At 57.6% G+C, this 17,135-nt stretch overlaps 1 protein-coding gene across 4 annotated transcripts in view; it reads left to right on the top strand.

Moving 5' to 3' along the window:
• Positions 1-17,135, top strand: part of PC (pyruvate carboxylase) — a 59,520-nt gene that overhangs the window by 31,392 nt on the left and 10,993 nt on the right. For 3 of the 4 annotated variants that reach the window (XM_006101636.2, XM_014466978.2, XM_023765086.1), the window contains 9 exons: positions 7,807-7,942; positions 8,057-8,241; positions 8,478-8,643; positions 8,756-8,901; positions 9,011-9,128; positions 9,355-9,506; positions 10,940-11,058; positions 13,592-13,754; positions 15,266-15,448. In XM_006101636.2, coding sequence (XP_006101698.1) covers positions 7,807-7,942; positions 8,057-8,241; positions 8,478-8,643; positions 8,756-8,901; positions 9,011-9,128; positions 9,355-9,506; positions 10,940-11,058; positions 13,592-13,754; positions 15,266-15,448 — 1,368 coding nt within the window. Of the gene's footprint in view, positions 1-3,418; positions 3,438-7,806; positions 7,943-8,056; positions 8,242-8,477; positions 8,644-8,755; positions 8,902-9,010; positions 9,129-9,354; positions 9,507-10,939; positions 11,059-13,591; positions 13,755-15,265; positions 15,449-17,135 lie in introns of those variants that run through there. The other variant, XM_006101634.3, reaches the window with a different exon arrangement.

Here is a 17,135-nt window from a genome sequence, read left to right as displayed (position 1 = left end):
AGTGTCCAGCCAGGCCTTCCTGCGTGAGCTGAAAGGATGTGGAGAAATTAAGGCAAGTGGCCTTCCCACTGTGGGTCAGGATCTGGGCAGGCATGTGCGGATCTGCAGTAGCGCTCCTTTTGCACCAGGGGGCAGTGTTCGGCCTGAAAGTCTTCCTGCCCTGGAATGAGGCTGGGACTGGGCTGCCACTGCTATGCCAGCTGGCCCTCTCCTTGTCCCTGTACTTCCCTGTCATTCCCTGCAGGCCTTGATCATCCTCCACTCGCCTCCTTTCTTGGGCCTCCTCCATTCCCCAATCCACAAATCCCCCTGCCCCATGCAGTGCTAAGTGTCTCCGCTGTCACTGTGCTGCCCTGTCCTCTCTGCCTGCTGCCTGAAGTCCAGGGTTGCCAGGGGTGGTGTGGAGCCGCGCTGGCACAGTTCTGAACCACTGTGGGCCTCTCAGGGCAGGAGCCGCTGGGCCATGCTGTCCTAGGACTCCAGGCTATTTCTACTTGTGTCTTTACTTGTCTTTGGTATCCTCGTTCTCTTTTCTTCCTTCATCTGCCACCTTCATTGTTTCTGTGTCCCCCACCCAGAAATCTCAGCTTAGTCCGTCCTCCTTGGGCACTTTGATAGCCGTGGTTGCAGCCCTGAAAGTCAGGTGGTCTTTTCCGTTGGCTGCTAGATCTGGGGCCCTCGTGGGACATGGTTAGGATGGTGCAGAGGTGCCTGGAGGGAAGGGCCTCTAGAGCAGTGGTTCTCAACCTTCCTAAAGCCGCGACCCTTTCATACAGTTCCTCATGTTGTGGGGACCCCCAACCATAAAATTATTTTCGTTGCTACTTCATAACTGTAATTTTGCTACTGTTAGGAATCATCATGTAAATATCTGATATGCAGGATATATTTTCATTATTACAAATTGAACATAATTAAAGCCTAGTGATAAATCACAAAAACAATATGTAATTATATATGTGTTTTCCGATGGTCTTAGGCGACCCCTGTGAAAGGGTCATTCGACCCCCAAAGGGGTCGCGACCCACAGGTTGAGAACCGCTGCTCTGGAGGGAGAGGGAGAGCAGCCCCATCCATCAGGGGCTCACTTCTGCCACAGCATGGAGTCCTCTGCAAAGAAATCTTTCTTTCTGGTTCTGACCTGCTTTTGCTGGCAGCTGTGGAGGCGGCTGGGGGCCGGGAACAGAGCCTGGTGCGGTGCTGGTGGTGCTGGGGGTAGTAGGGAGAGATGTATAGGAACCTCACTCATTAATCTGGAGATTCCTGGGGCCTATTTCTGACCCATTCTCCCATGTATGGAGGGACTTAGTCCACACTGTGAACTTCCAAAACTGACCCTCTGCCCAGCCTCCCCTGCAGCAGGGCCCTGGCTTTCCCTTCCTCTGTGCCCCCTGCCCACAGCTGCCCACGAAGGCTGCAGGAGGTGCGAGGTGAAGAACAGGGAAGTTCAGGGTGGAAGCAGTACAAACCCTGGAAGGAACATTCCAGGGCCATTCAGGTGGATGCTCTACCTGATCCCAGCAAGGCTGCTCTGGCTGAAGCATGTCCACCCTGAACACAGTGGCCATGCTATCTGGTCCACACTTGGACGACGGTGGCCTGACTGTGGTTACAAGAGGCAGCCTGGGAGGTACTTTAGGTCTGAAGAAGTGGGATTTCTAGTGCCATTTTGATGATTTATTGGACAAACTAAAACTGCCCTAGCTTATCGGGGCCACAGCTTGGGCCAAGGACAGAGTGCTTGCTGCTGGTGGCCCTGCTGAAATCCAGGCCAGCGACACAGTTTTCATCAGGAGTCGAGTTTTTGGTTTCCACTGTGCTTCCGAAAAGCCACGGCTTATTCCTTTAGTTGGTGGTGACTCCATGTGCCCTGATGTCTCAGCTTGTGCTCTGGAGGGAGGCATACAAATCAGGCTCAAACCTGGCCCTGCCGGGTGACCTTGGGTGTCAGTCCCATTGCGCCTGGTCCCTTTTCTGTAAAGGGGAGTGATAAGGGGGTTTGAGAGTGGCCTGACTTAGTGTTTGTAGTGTAGCCGGTGCCTGGTGAGGAGTGTCGCTGCCAGCACGGCCTGGCGTGCAGGTGGAGCTTGAGTGTTGGATGTTGTAGGAGTAACGCGGCGGATCACTGGGACTGCACTGACGTCATGGAGACCTTGCCCCTGACTCGCTCCAGGGGGCGATGCAGGCACCTTCCTGATGGGCTGGGAGGGGACACCGAGCTGATCCATCCAGTGTCTGGGGAGAAAATTGAAGCTGGAAGACAAGGAGACCCTGTCTGTGATTCATGCTGAGAGGCAGGGAAGGTGTTCTCGACACTCGTGGCGTCACTGCCTCATTCTGCCGGTCAGAGCCATCCATCCCCGTCCCAATGCATAGTCCGAGGCCGAGGAAAGGGATCTGTCAGCTGGCCTTGGCGAACATAGCAAACAGGCCTCAGGCTGCCTGGGGCTGTTGGCTCTGTCAGAGAGGGAACGGGTGGGAATCTCGGGTGATGCTGGTTGCTTTCCTCTCACTCACCTCCCCGTCCCTGAGGGCAGAGAAGCAGACTTTTGCTCATGTGCATCCCCATCACCCAGCAAGGAGCGAGTCAGCAGAGGCTCGCTGCGCCTGGCAGCCTCTCCGGCGGGGAGAGCCCACCGCGGCCAGGTGCTGCCCAGAGAGGCTCAGCCGGTGCGGCAGAGCACGAGGGTTTTCCTAGGGGCCTGGTTTGGTGAACGAGGCCAGCAGAGTTTTTAAGAAGATTCTTAGCCAAACTGTCTCACGTCCAGCCTGTAGGTTTTCTCCCAGTTGAAGTTGATTCTGCAAAGGCCTAAGCAAGCACCAGGCAGCCGGACTCTGGTTTCACGTTCGGGAGGGAAGTGGGGTTGGATGAGGGGAGGGCTGGGTGCTGGATTAGCCGTGCTCCGAGAAGGCTGGGGATGCTCTGGGAGGGCGGCAGTGTTTGCATTCATCTTTGTGCCGGGTCCCAAGCCTGGCGTGGCAGGGGTGACGGTGTATGACTGAGCCGTGAGCTGCGTTGCAGGCTGTGTGGCTCTGAGCAGCAGTGTGACGACCTGTGCCCTCTTCAGCCACAAGCGCCCCTGGTGACCAGCCGCTCCAGACCCCACTCTGCCTGCTGGCTGAGGTCTCTGTGCCTTTAACCTCAGTGGCAGCAGGAAGTGTACTGTCCCCCTCCTCCCCTGGTGTCCTGCCTGGGACCACCTGCTGCCTGCGTGCCCCAGCCTCCCTGCCTGTCCTTCTGGGCCCCAGAGCGGCAGGAGGCCGGAAGTTGCTCCACTGCAGGCCACCCCTTCCCCTGATTTCAGCCTTGGCTGCCGCCCAGGCCTCCAACGATCTGGTGCCGAGAACTTTGTATTCTGGGGCCAGTGACTTCAGGCTGAGCAACTGGCTGCCTGCAGGCTCCGTTGGCAGAAGCTGCGCTGGGCTCCTGGTGCGGGGTGAGTGCTCTGGGAAGGGCACAGCCAGGTCTCCGGGTGCCTGAGTTGGGTGTGGGTCTCCGGTGAGCGCTGTCCATGAGCGCAGGCGCTGCGTGTGCCGGCCGCTGGTCCCAGGAGGCCCACTGAGTCCCCTGCTCTGGCGGGTGCTGGGTGGGCGGGGAGGGGTGAGAGCAGTGCTGCGGGCAGGGGTCTGAGGGTGGGGGCGTGGGGCTGTGTTGGGACAAGGGTCCCGGTTGTCCCCTGCGCTCAGCTGGAAAGAAAGGCCGGTGGGAGGATGGTGAGAGCAGCTCTGGCTTATGACTCCGTGGTTCCCAGGGCGACCAGCCAAGGTTGGGGGTGACGGTACCTGATTTTACAGATGAGATGAGGCCTCGGGTGCCCAACTGGGGAGGCAGAGCCTGGGGCACACCCAGCGGGCTGACTCCAGCCTCGGGCTGGGCTGTCCTCTGTCCCACTTTCCCCACTGCCTGACTTCAGCCCAGGGCCCTGACCTTTCCCTTTCTCTAACTCTGCACCCAACGCCTGACTGCTCGGGTCACAAGTCCAGCTGCCTTCTCCCTCGGCAGCAGCACAGGGTATTTCCGTGGGTTGGTGCTGACCCAGCCAAGGGGAATAAATACTTTGCAGTGGCTCTCAACCTGCTTAATGCCGCAACCCTTTCATACAGTTCCTCATGTTGTGGTGACCCCCAACCATAAACTTATTTTCGTTGCTACTTCATAACTGTAATCTTGCTACTGTTATGAATCGTCATGTAAATATCTGATATGCAGGATGCATTTTCATTCTTCGAGACCCACAGGTTGAGAACCGCTACTAGGCTCTTGAGAGGCTTTGCAAAGGCTTCCAGGGAGCTGCCGCTCTGATACCCAGACAGCGCCTTCTGGGCCTGCCTCTGGTAGGCTTCCCAGCGCTGAATTTGGTTGTGTCCAGCCCCGTTGCTAAGTTAATAGGCAAAAGTGGCCCCTGACCGTTCTCTTTGGACCGTGAGGATACCTCATGAGGCGGACCTGTTCATGGTTTTGCGCCCCTTGTATTTCCTGTTCTGCTGCTGTGTGGTCCTGAAGGAGCCCTTTGCCTCTTCTTGTCTTTGCTGATGTGGTGGTTTGGGCGCTTTCTTCTCTGCCCTGTCCCTACAGACCCGCCTGCGGGCCAACGCAGAGCAGGCACTTGGTGCCCAGGATGAGGGTGAGATTTGCACCCCATACCTGCTCTCTGTTGTGTGTGCCATCGACTGCCAGGCCTCCCTGCCCCCAGCTGCTGGGCCAGAAAAGAATCTCCCTCCCGGTGGGCAGAGCTCAGGGGCAGGCCAGCTGCTAGTTGGCCTGTGAGGGGAGATAACAGGGTAGCATCTGCGGTTCTCTGCGATTTAAGGAAGGGGTGAGGTCGATGTTTCCAGCCCTGAGCACCTACTGTGCGCAGGCGCTGCTCCCACGCTTACCTCCTCCATCCGTGTCTTTTTCACTTCTTATTCTGAAATAATTTCGGACTTACAGAAAAGTTGCAAAAGCAGTACAAACAAATCTCTTCCACCCCTTACCCAAACCCCCAATACGAACATTTACCACATTTATTTCATTATTCTATTTTCCCCTGAACCACTTGAGTGTAAGTTGCAGACATGATGCTCCTAAACCTCTAAACACTGAAGTATTTTTTTTCTAAGAATGAGGATATTCTCTCACATAACCACGGCACAGCAATCAGGAAATGAACATCGGCACAGACCTTATTTAAAGTTTGTCAGGTGTCCAAGGTCCAATCCAGGATCACACATGTGTTTCCATGTTGTCTCTTTAGTCTCCTTGAACCTGGGAGTTCTGTAGTCTTTATCTCTCATGACCTTTGACATGTTTATTTTGTGGAATGTCCCTTAGTCTGGGTTTGCCTCATGTGGTGTCCTTGTTCATTCAGACTGTGGCCTGCAGAAACGCCCTGCAGGTCCTCCTTGGCCTCCTCCCAGGAGGCACGAGATGTCCATTTCATGCTAGTGATGTTCACCTAGATCACTGGGCTACTGTGGTGTCCGCCAGCTCTGTCCACTGTGAAATGAATAAGTCAGCACAGTATCCCTCATGTCAGAAGGTGAGCAAGAGCCCAGCAAGACTGGCCTCCTGTCTGAGCAGCTGGGTGTGACCGGGCCCGGCCTCCCCGTCCAGGGCTAGTCTGGCCTTGAGCAGTGCCCTGCGCAGCCTGGCCTCGCTCTGCCTCTCGGAGCTAACAGGTCTCCAGAGCACATGCCTCCTGGCTCTCCTTCCTCTGGGGCAGCCCTTCCATCTCCTTTGTTGGTTCACCCTCCTCATCCAGACTCGGTGTTGGAGGACCAGGGTGCCCCCTACCTCTCTAGTCTGTTCTCTCCTGGCCGATCTACTCCAGGTACATGGCCTCAAGCACCGTCCAGTTGCCAGTCACATCCAGGTTTCTTGCCCACTCCCAGCGGGGCCTGGTTCTCTTGTCCCTGCTGTTACAGGGAAGGGCATTCCTACCTCCAACATGGATTCTCCCTTTCCCTCCATTTCCCCAATTTTGCCCATTTTCCATTGCTCCCGCCCAGCTCAGAGGCACCGTGTCTCCCCTCTCATCCTCTTTCAGCCCTCGCTGCTCTAATCCAGAGATCTTCCCAGAATGCAGCAGGGTACGCCCCTTCCTCCACCCCATGGTGCTTGGAGGAGAATGATGAGAGTCTGAGAGCCCAGCTGAGACCCTGTGGGCACCTTCAGCTTCACCTCACCCCTTGGCATCCCCCCAGCCCTTGGCCCTGGATCTGGAGCACATCCAGCTCATTCTTCCTTCAGGCCTGGGCCATCACCGTCCCTTCTTCTGGGCTTTCCCCCAGACTGTGCGTGGCCTCCTATTCCGTTTCTCCCGCTCAGATGCCCTCGTGTGTGCCCCTCTTCGGAAAGGCCCGCTTTCCTATCCAGCCCCAGTGAGCTCCCTTAATCCCGCCCCTCACCAGGTAATTCACAAAACATCACTTTGAGGCTCCAATCCTGATCTGAAAGGACCTTATTTCTGTCTTTTCCCCCTTTTCCCTGCTCCCTTCTCTGGTACCTGCTGGGAGAGCAGAGGTCTTCACTGTCCTGTCCCGGCCTGGGCCTGGGCCTGAGCCTGGCACCGAGCCGTCGCTCAGCACCCGTCCTGTCTCCCTGGTCTGACGGCTTCCCTCTTCTGCTTTACTTTTCATGTATTTTCCTCTTTCCTTTCTATTTGGTCTTTATTTCCCCTTCTCCATTTCATTGGCCGTGATCAGACACTGAGGTTTTTGCAATATCTATTTTGTTTATTAAATATATTTGTATGTTCCCTACTTAGAACAAATGGTTGAGTCAAGCATTTTAAACTTTACTGAGAAATAAATCACATGGTTAGCTAGACACAGGCCGTGGGGAGGGCAAAGGACTGAATGCCAGGCTGGCTGGACAGCGGGGTGACTTTAACACATCTTTCTAAACTTGTCTGGGCCTTGGTTTTCTTCATTTGTAAAACCAGAGGGTGGCTGACCTCCGAAGATGTTCTCATTCTGGGATATACATTGCCTTCAACTGGTTTTTTAAAACTCCTTTTTATTGTGGTAAAATATATATAACAGAATTTGCCATATTAATCATCTGTAAGTGTACAGTTCGATGGCATTAAGTCCGTTCACACTGTTGTGCAACTATCACCACCATCCATCTCCAGAGCTTTGTCATCACCCCCAACATAAACTTTGTCCCCATGAAACCCTAACTCCCCACCCGCTCCCGAGCCCCCTCACCAGCCCTCCCACTGTCTCTGTATGAATTTGACACTGATGCTTCATAGGGTGGATCAAGTGGAATTTGTCTTTGTGACTGGCCCGGCTTACTTGCCCTCGGCTGGTTTTCGTTGCTAATGTATTCAGAAGCCCTGGGGGAAGGAAGGTTTCTGTAGCAGTTTAAAGAAATCCGGCTTTAACTGAGCAGAGGCTTTGCTTCCTGCGGGAGCCATTGTTACCGTCACTGTCCAGCCAGATGGAGCCCTGCGGGAGGAACCACACAAGCCAGGTTCTCAAATCTGGGCTGCTGCAGCGGCGAAAGCACTGAAAGGGACACTGCCAATACCCACGCACGCACACATGCACGCCCTGGTCACGCAGGGCCTCTGGCTGGCCTTGAAGCTACTTTAAGAGCTTGGCATGTTGTAAACCCTACAGTGAGTTAGGGTGAGCTTGGGCTCCATTGGGTTTGAATTTGCTCCCCTCCCCCATGACCAGTCAGCCCTCAGGGAATGAGGAGGGTGATGGTGCTGGCTTTCACCTGGGCTGCAATGGGCTGCGGTGGGACCTTCACTCCACCTGGGGCCCTTCCACTGGAGGCTGCTCTACTCTGGCTCTGACTTCCCTCCCCAGATGCTGAGGTTCAGAACCATGTGTGGGGGCCTGAAGCTCCTGGGCATCCGCCGAACCTCCACCGCCCCCGCTGCCTCCCCGAATGTCCGGCGCCTGGAGTACAAGCCCATCAAGAAAGTCATGGTGGCCAACAGAGGTGAGCACCGTAGGGCAGGGAGAGGAACCTCCTCCACCCACTCCCCACCTCACGTGACATCTGCTTCTCTTAGGACCCAGGAGTCTAACTTCTCCCTCGTGCCCCCACCCCCAGGTGAGATTGCCATCCGCGTGTTCCGGGCCTGCACGGAGCTGGGCATCCGCACTGTGGCTGTGTACTCGGAGCAGGACACGGGCCAGATGCACCGGCAGAAAGCAGATGAAGCCTACCTCATCGGCCGTGGCCTCGCCCCAGTGCAGGCCTATCTGCACATCCCAGACATCATCAAGGTGGCCAAGGTGAGCCAGGCCAGGCCGGGGCCTCCTAAGGGCCAGGGCTGGGTCCTATGCCATCCCCATGCTGTGCCCCATCCCCACGTCAGCCAGCGGTTAAGTGTCTGGATGGGTGGGTGGGTGGATGATGGATGGATAAATGAATGAATGGAGCAAGTGAGGGGGAGAGGCACAAGAGCCACAGGGTTTGGTCGGGGACTCTGTGAAGGAATTTGAGGGGCACAGCACTCTTCTGCCGCCAGGAAAACAACGTGGATGCGATACACCCTGGCTATGGGTTCCTGTCGGAGCGTGCGGACTTTGCCCAAGCTTGCCAGGATGCCGGGGTCCGGTTCATTGGACCGAGCCCAGAGGTGGTCCGAAAGATGGGAGATAAGGTGGAGGCCCGGGCCATCGCCATCGCCGCAGGTGATGTGGCAAGCAAGCCGCGGGGCCCTGCAGCTCCTCCGGGGAGGGGACTGGCGGGTTTTGCAGGGATTCCAGTTTGTGACAAAGACCCCACATGCCTGTTTCTCAACAGGTGTCCCTGTGGTCCCTGGCACTGACGCCCCTATCACTTCTCTGCACGAGGCCCAGGAGTTCTCCAACATCTATGGCTTCCCCATCATCTTCAAGGCCGCCTATGGGGGCGGGGGGCGTGGCATGAGGGTAGTGCACAGCTACGAGGTGAGCAGGAGCCAGGGCTGGGAGGCCGCCGCACAGCCTGCCGGCTCCGGGAGTGGGTCGGGGTCACGCAGAGGGGCCCAGTGTCTGCTCAGCCTCCACTCGCCCCCAGGATCTGGAGGAAAACTACACCCGGGCCTTCTCAGAGGCCCTGGCCGCCTTCGGGAACGGGGCGCTGTTTGTGGAGAAGTTCATCGAGAAGCCACGCCACATCGAGGTGCAGATCCTGGGTGAGTGGGGTGTTCCTGGGCCGCAGCGGTGGCAGGAGCCAGCAGGCCTGGCCTTTGGGGCGGGGCAGGGGCTCTCCCTCAGGAAGACGCTCCTCCACGCAGGGCAGGGCCCACGGCCTTGGGCGGCCGGTTCTCGCCTGGCTGCCCAGCACTGGAGCGGGCACTGATGGGCCACCTCGATGTGTGAGAGGGTCAGGCCTGTAGGAGTGGTTACCTTCCTCTGCAGGGGACCAGTACGGGAACATTCTGCACCTGTACGAGCGAGACTGTTCCATCCAGCGGCGGCACCAGAAGGTGGTGGAGATCGCCCCTGCTGCCCACCTGGACCCTCAGCTTCGGACCCGGCTCACCAGCGACTCTGTCAAACTTGCTAAGCAGGTGAAGTGTGGGGGCTCCTGGGACAGTTGCCCACAGAGCGACAAGGAGCCTGTTCCTGCAGGCTCGCTCCTGGCCAGTGGTCACTGGGGTCTGGATGTGGACAGTCTGCTGGGAGCAGGGCAGCCAGGGTGACAGCTCTGGGAGGGGAGGGGCTCTGTTGGAGGATAGAGGCCAATGAGGGGTCAGTGGGATGTCAGAGGGCAGGCCCAGAGGCCAAGCCTGGGGTCCAGCAAGTAGGAGGAGGAGGGAGAGAGGCCGTGGACCAGCCCTCAGCACCCTGTGCCCAGATCGAACTTCTGCGTGGCACCAACTAACCCCTGGACTGCAGGAATGAGGTTGAGTGGATTCTCAGGATTAAGAAACAGTACTGAGGCATTTCTTCCTCACTTACCCGTCCCCTACATCACATTTCTTGCAACCCTTTTCTCCTAAGGCCCTCCTCTGCTAGTCTTGGCTCTGCTGGGTCGTGGGCGGGGAATGGCTCCCCAGCAGTGGCCTGACCCCGGGCCTGGCTTGAGAGAGCACCTGCCATGGCCAGACCGCCCGCAGCAGCCCTGCTCTCTGTTCTTCTGGGCCCTCCTGACCCCACCCCTTCTGGAGTCCAGGCATCTTGCCCCCAGATCTGCCTCCTCTTCCCAGAGCCCCGGGCCAGAGCATCGTTTCAGATCTGCCCTCCCAGCCCCATGCGGGCCCTGGGCCTGCTCTCCTCCAGAGCCACGCTCCCTCAGGCCTCAGGCAGCTGGACCCAGAGCGGGACGGCAGATGGTCTGTCACCTTCCCCAAACCGAAAGCAGTGAGGCTTTAGCCACAGTGAATATGAGGCAGTGATTTAAGAGTAGAGGTTTTGGTTATTTTGCAAAAGGGGTGTCTTTACCTTGATTTTTTATTATTATTATTATTATTATTATTATTATTATTATTATTATTCTCATTCCCAAACAGATTTGAGGGAGCTTACTGAAGTCTAGTTTGTGGTCTTGGGAAGACAAGAGTGAAAGGAATCAAGGTTGAATTTTGAGTAGAGTCATCACTGGTTGATTTCCCTCAAATGGCCTCTCTTTGGGTAGTGACCAGAGGTGATGACCGAGCGAAGAATGAGGAGGGTCCAGGAGAGGCCAGGGTACGCATGGGTGGGGCCTGTGCCCGAGAGCAGAGGAGGCTGCAGGGGAGAGGGCAGAGGGCGCCACGCCTGGGGCAATGGGCGCTGTTGATGTCTCGCCCAGACAGTGTGAGCGCAGCCTCCTGAGGCTGCTGGTGGCTCCCGGGGAGACGTCCAGGCAGGAGCCCAGCCGCTCGCTTTGGCAGCTTCCCTCCCCAGCGGCAGGCTGGTGGGCTACCGTCTGGTGGGCGGGGTGTGCTGCTGTCTGTCTTTTTATGGAACCAAATGGCAAGGGCTCTCATCACACGCCTGCTTACTTACGTGGCCCCCACAGGTGGGCTACGAGAACGCGGGCACCGTGGAGTTCCTGGTGGACAAGCACGGCAAGCACTACTTCATCGAGGTCAATTCCCGCCTGCAGGTGGAGCACACGGTCACCGAGGAGATCACCGAGTGAGCAGGGGCTGGGCCAGGGGCCAGGGGCCAGGGGCCAGGGCAGGGGTGTCCTCTGGGTTTCGTGTAAAATCCACTCCGGTGGCTCCTGGGGAGCAGGTGGCAGGGAGCTGCATGGGGTAGGAAGCAGTTGGGGATCTAGTTACTTTTTACAAAAATTATAACAAAAGCATCACGGGGTTATTGTATTAGAACAAAGCAGCAAATACAAATGATCTAGAGCCCCACCTAGAACTGGATGCTGAGGGGCCTCCCAAGCTGTAAGACACAGCCACACGGGAGGGAAGTGTCCATCATCCCCATTGTTTAGACAAGTGGTTCTCAACCTTGGCTGCACATTAGAATCACCTGGGAATCTTTTTTTTTTTTAATATATATTTTATTGATTTTTTTTACAGAGAGGAAGGGAGAGGGATAGAGAGTTAGAAACATCGATGAGAGAGAAACATCGACCAGCTGCCTCCTGCACACCTCCTACTGGGGATGTGCCTGCAACCGAGGTACATGCCCTTGACTGGAATCGAACCTGGGACCTTTCAGTCCGCAGGCCGATGCTCTATTCACTGAGCCAAACCGGTTTGGCTGGGAATCTTTTTAAAATCCTGATTTCTGGGCCTCATCCTCCAGAAATTCTGTTTCTTTGTTACTAATGTTGTGGCCCCACCTCATAACAAAGAAACAGAATTTCCAGAGGATGAGGCTCAGAAATCAGGATTTTGAAAAGATTCCCAGGTGATTCTAATGTGCAGCCAAGGTTGAGAACCACTGGTTTAGATGAAGCTGAGGCTCAGAGAGGTTAAGAGAGTTGCCCAAGATCACACAGCTGAGACTGGAAACCCAGGCTCAAGTCTATTAGAAATAATTGATGTCTTTTTGACACAATGGCAATGTTTTATATAGAATTTTTATTCTACTTTTTAAATTCAATATTTTCGAAGACATTTCCCCAGACCATTGGACTTTCTGAATACTTTTAGTGGCTGCATACTATTCCAACATCTGTGTAAGTTGTAACTTATTTGCACAGTCCTCTGTTTACTAGTGAGGTGTTCCCAGCTTTGTGGTTAAGGGTGTTGTCAGTCAACCTTTGTGCCGAAATCTCTGCCTACCTCTCTGAAGAGGTCTGAGGATTGACACCTTTAGTGGCATTACCTGAGCAAAGGTTAAGCAACATCTCGCCTAATCAGCTTTCTCGATTGCTTGTCCCAATTTGTTTGCCCACAAGCATTGAGTATAGACATTTTAAAAAACTTGTCCGTTTTATAAACAATTAAAATAATCTTTCATTGTTTCAAGATACAGATTTTTAGCCATTTAAGTGTTAAGGCTGGCTTGGTGCCAGGCCATCTCACCATGGAACTTTCCTGACAGTTTCTTCTCCGAACCCTGCCCCCACCTGAGGTTGAGGAAGCTGTGTGAGGTGGGGAGGGGTGCGCCTGCCTTTGCCCAGGGGGTGCACAGAGACCCCCAGACGCCTTGCTCTGAATGGAGACGGACGCTCCAGGCTCAGACTCTGGCCCCACACAACTTTCCCATCGTGCGTGCTGCTGTAAAAGTGTCGATCCGGAGCCGGCCGCAAGCCTGCTCTGCCAGGAGGGAAATCTTTGCTTGCCTGGCAGTGGGGGTTTGTGTCAGACAGACACGGGCTGGTGCAGGTTCCTCCCAGCTCACTAGCTGCATGGAGCTCGGATGAGCTGCAGGCTCTCTCACCCTCGGCCTCCTCCTCTGATGACAATGATGGGGACGCTCAGAGCATTATTGTGGCGATAAAGCTGAACAGCGCACACCATCCCCTCTGCATGCAGCTGTGGGGATACATGTGACCATCACCACGCTGTGGGGTGATTGAGCCGGAAACACAACGCTGGGAGCATCTGCCAGGGTAGTTCCCAGGCTGTCCTCACCGCAGCCCCAGGGACAATAAACACCGAGGTTTTAAACTGTTCCCCGTGGACTCCTTGCTGTGCTCGGCATAGCGGTCAGTGAGGCCGAGCTCATCCCTGCGCTCGGAGAGCTGTGCTCTCAGATCAGGGGCGGAGGACGGCGTCCCGACCACAGCGCCCACCCGTGTGGACCCTCTTGCAGCTGTGGTCCCATCTCAAGGAGCCCGGCCTCCTCGACCCCATTCTCTGACAGCTGCCCCCCAGGACACCCACACAAAGGACTCCAAGAGCAGGGTGTCTGAGGCTTCAAATCCAGGCTTGACCAAGGGGGAGTTTGGGGGCAGCAGGAGGACCGAGAGACCCAGGGAGAAAGAGGGCAGTACACGGGGAGGGACAGTTTGGGGGGGGCGCGTGCAAGAACAGGTGGATGCAGAGTTCAGCTGCCCCTCCAGCTGCCTGTTCTCCTTATTCAGAATGTGCAGAGTAACCGGGCACAGGGCAGGGGTGCTGGGCCGGCGGGAGGAGCCGCTGCTCAGGCTGGTGAAGAGTCTGCAGGAGCTGGGTGGGCTGCGTCTGTGTATGGACTGCCGCCTCATGTGTCCATCCCCTGCCTCATGTTCTCCTCTTGGTTCTGCGTCCTTTCCCCGCAGTGTGGACCTGGTCCACGCCCAGATCCACGTGACCGAGGGCCGGAGTCTGCCCGACCTGGGTCTGCGGCAGGAGAATATCCGCATCAACGGCTGTGCCATTCAGTGCCGGGTCACCACCGAGGACCCCGCCCGCAGCTTCCAGCCAGACACCGGCCGCATCGAGGTAGCGTCCACATTCTGACGTTCCAGCTGAGCAGCGCGGGTCTCTGCCTGTGTAAGGACTCTCGGGCCAGACTGCTTCTGAGGGGCACGAAGTGAGGGAGGACCCGCTCTTGGGCTGGTCTGAATCTGGCTGAGAGCACATGGAAGCCAGGCCCGGTCAGAGGAAGGGAGCAGCACCCTGGGGAGGGGCTGCCATGTTCACAGGCTGGTAAGCCAGTGGGCAGGTCATCAGAACAGGGAGCAGAGCAGCTGGTGGAGCCAAAGGCGGGGTCCCCAGAAATGAGGCCCGGGTCCTGGACTCTGTTCTAAGAGCCCAAAGACAGGACGGTGCTGCTGGCCACTGTCCTGCCTTCAGAGGGGTGTGGCTGGCAAGACAACACTCGGGGTGCAGTGAAGGATTGGGGCCCTGAAGTCCCAGTGGAGGGGCCAGGCTGAGCAAGGGGACCATCAAGGATAAATGAGAGAGTTGGGGAAGTGGTGGACGGCAGGGAGGATGCGAGAGGCAGGCTCATGGTGGGAGGTTGAGGAGGGCCCAGGCAGGCACCCCACATCTGGATCTGTGCCTCCTCCAGGGATACTTCCTGCACCTTCTCTTTCTCCTCACATAGAAAGCCGTCTCTCACCCCTCCCCTGCTGGCCTCCCTTCCCTGGCTGAGGGCAGGAGCCCTCTGGCCTGCTCGGTGCCTGTCCCCTGTCCCCGCCCATGCTGGCTACGAAGACCTCTGGATCCTGGTGCCAGCGCCTGTCGCTGGCTCTGCTGCTGTATGGCGCCCATCTGGCCTGCGCCTCCCGGCAGGGCAGGAGCTCAGACTCTGCTCTGGGTGCAGGGAGTGGGGTGGGGGGCAAGTCTGAGATACGGGGCTTCTGAAGGCAAGTGGCAGGGCAGGGCGCTGTCTGGATTCTGAAAGTTGCATAGAACTGGTAGGCTCAAGGCCAGAGCGCGGTCCAGACTGCTCTGCCCTCGGCCAGGAAAGGGCAGCCCTGCCCTGGACGCTGCCTTCCTCCACCTCCCCTTCCCAGGCCTGGCTCCTCCGAGCCTGGTTTACCACAGAATATTTTTAGCTCCCAGTTCCTGCTCACAGCTGAGTGTTCACCTTTAAATATTTTATTAGGTTCCTTTTTATCAAACACAGGCCCCTGTCCCTTAGAAGTGGCAGCATGGTGCAGTGGGTGCAGCGGGGCTCCCCCCCTCGTCTTCCTGCGTGTGCCTCACAGGGTGCCCCACCCCCATCGTGGACTTCATGTGTGTGCTGCAGTTACTCCAGACACCCCAAACCTCTGTCCCCCACCCTGTGGTCCCCTATCCATTAGGCTGTGTTTGGAGCCCCTGTCTTTGTCCCCAGGTCTGCCTCTGACCCTGTGCTCTCTCCCCTGCTTCCCTCTGGGCACCGGCAGAAATGAAGCAGAACTTCGCAAGCCAGAGCTGGGATCCCTCGTGCATCCTGGGGCTGAGGCTGCCTCCTGACTCTGGCTTCTGACCCAGTTCCTGAGCCCACCCTCCCCTCCCCACAGGTGTTCCGGAGCGGAGAGGGCATGGGCATCCGCCTGGATAATGCTTCCGCCTTCCAGGGAGCTGTCATCTCCCCCCACTACGACTCCCTGCTGGTCAAGGTCATCGCCCACGCCAAAGACCACCTCACAGCCGCCACCAAGATGAGCAGAGCCCTGGCTGAGTTCCGAGTCCGAGGCGTGAAGGTGAGAGGCTGCAGGCCCTGTCTCCCTCCGCTCATTCCCATCCTGTCCTGCATGTGGACGCTCCTGGCTGCGCTTGGTCACTGCTGCTGCCGGCCCCTCAGCGTCCCTGGGAGTCGGGAGTCGGCCTTGCTCTGTGGACCCCACACGTCCCTGCCCCTCCTGGGTGAGATCACCTGGCGCGTGTGTGAGTCCGCATTCTCCCTGGCCTCCCTTCTGGAAATCCTGATCCCACAGGTTTGGGTAGGGACCTCGGAGCCTGTGTTTTGAGCGGCGTTGGGTGCCTCAGGGACAGCCGAGAAGGGAGGCTGCAGCCGGAGGTGTGAGCACAGGGCAGGAGGCGGCCGGGGGCTGCGCTGAGGCGGCTCACCATGGTGGCCAGGCAAGGGCCCGAAATGCCTGTTGGGCTGTTGGTCGGATCCGTCACCGGAGTCTGTAGCCAGAGATGAGGTGACAGCCACGTGCTGTCCTGAGGTCAGACACTGCCACCAGGACAAGGCTCTGCCGAGCAGACCTCATCGCCTGGTCTCACTGAGGGGCGCCCACACAGCTCCACTCACATCTTCTGGGGGCTCCAAGGATGGTCACTCATAGCAGAGGGCGCCCGCCCTGCCTGCTGCGCACGAGGGGAGCAGGGGTGCTGGGTGCTGGCTGGGCCCTCCGCTTCGCGTCTCCTCGGCTGCTCCCAGCCCTCCCTGTGGCCCAGGTGGGTCGGTGTGTGGGCGGTGCTGTCCTCGCAGCCCTGCGTCACTTCTCACCTTCGGGGAAAGCACGTGGGGGGGAAGGGGGCGGCGAGTCTGTGCCTGGCGTCTCCTCAGCTGACAGGAAGCAGGTTCCCCAGGTGCTAGGGGGGGCTCTGCGCTTTTCCATGAGGTGCCTCAGGGTTCGGGGTCAAGGGGCCGTTTCATGACATCGTGTGCCCACTTTCTCACCGAGGGCATGTCCTGGGGCTGCCTCCGGTTCCAGGTGGCCAGTGCACCCCGTGACCCCAGTGGGTGACCCAGCTACCCCATCCCTCACCTGCCTGGGCTGTAGGACCTCCTGTCCTTCAGCCTGGAGGACCCAGTACTGAGAGCCCTGGAGGTGGAGTGGGAAGACCAGGGCCGTGAGAGCCACAAGAAGGCGGGAGGCCAGTGCAGGACGCGGATTTCTGGTTCCTGGGGCACCAGTGTCTTCAGATATGCACCAAGACCTGGCCACTGGCTCCTGCCACACCTCGAGCCTCCGCCAACCCTGCACTCGCGGCCCTGCCTCCGCTGCCCTGCGCCGCCCTGTCTCTGTCCAGGCCTCGCGGGGCTCACGCTCCCTTCTCTTCTCTGCTGAGAACCTTGTTTCATTTACTTAAACCAGGGTCGCTCTCGGGATACATCCAGGTATGTGTCTGGGCTGGGAGGGCAGGCACGTGTGTGTCACCACTGCGCAACCCACAACTGTGTGAGCTTGGCCTGCACACGTGTGTGCACACACCTTATTATGCCAACTCTTACCAGGCTGCTCATCAGAAACACCATGGGCCTCACACAGAAATGGGCACATACCCCCAGGCACCAGTGCAGGTCCTGGGTGCCAGCGCCCGCCTTTTGTGGTGGAGCCCGGGCACCTGCACCTTCTTGAAGCATCTGGGTACGCCTGGCGCGGGGTGCAGCAGCACAGGTGCCTCAGAGTATTTGTGTTGGGGGCACTGTTCCTC

Source organism: Myotis lucifugus, unplaced genomic scaffold, assembly GCF_000147115.1.
Source record: "Myotis lucifugus unplaced genomic scaffold, Myoluc2.0 scaffold_373, whole genome shotgun sequence".
NCBI lineage: Eukaryota > Metazoa > Chordata > Mammalia > Chiroptera > Vespertilionidae > Myotis > Myotis lucifugus.
Note: the sequence above shows the minus strand (reverse complement) of the source record. Positions and strands in the feature narration are given on the sequence as shown.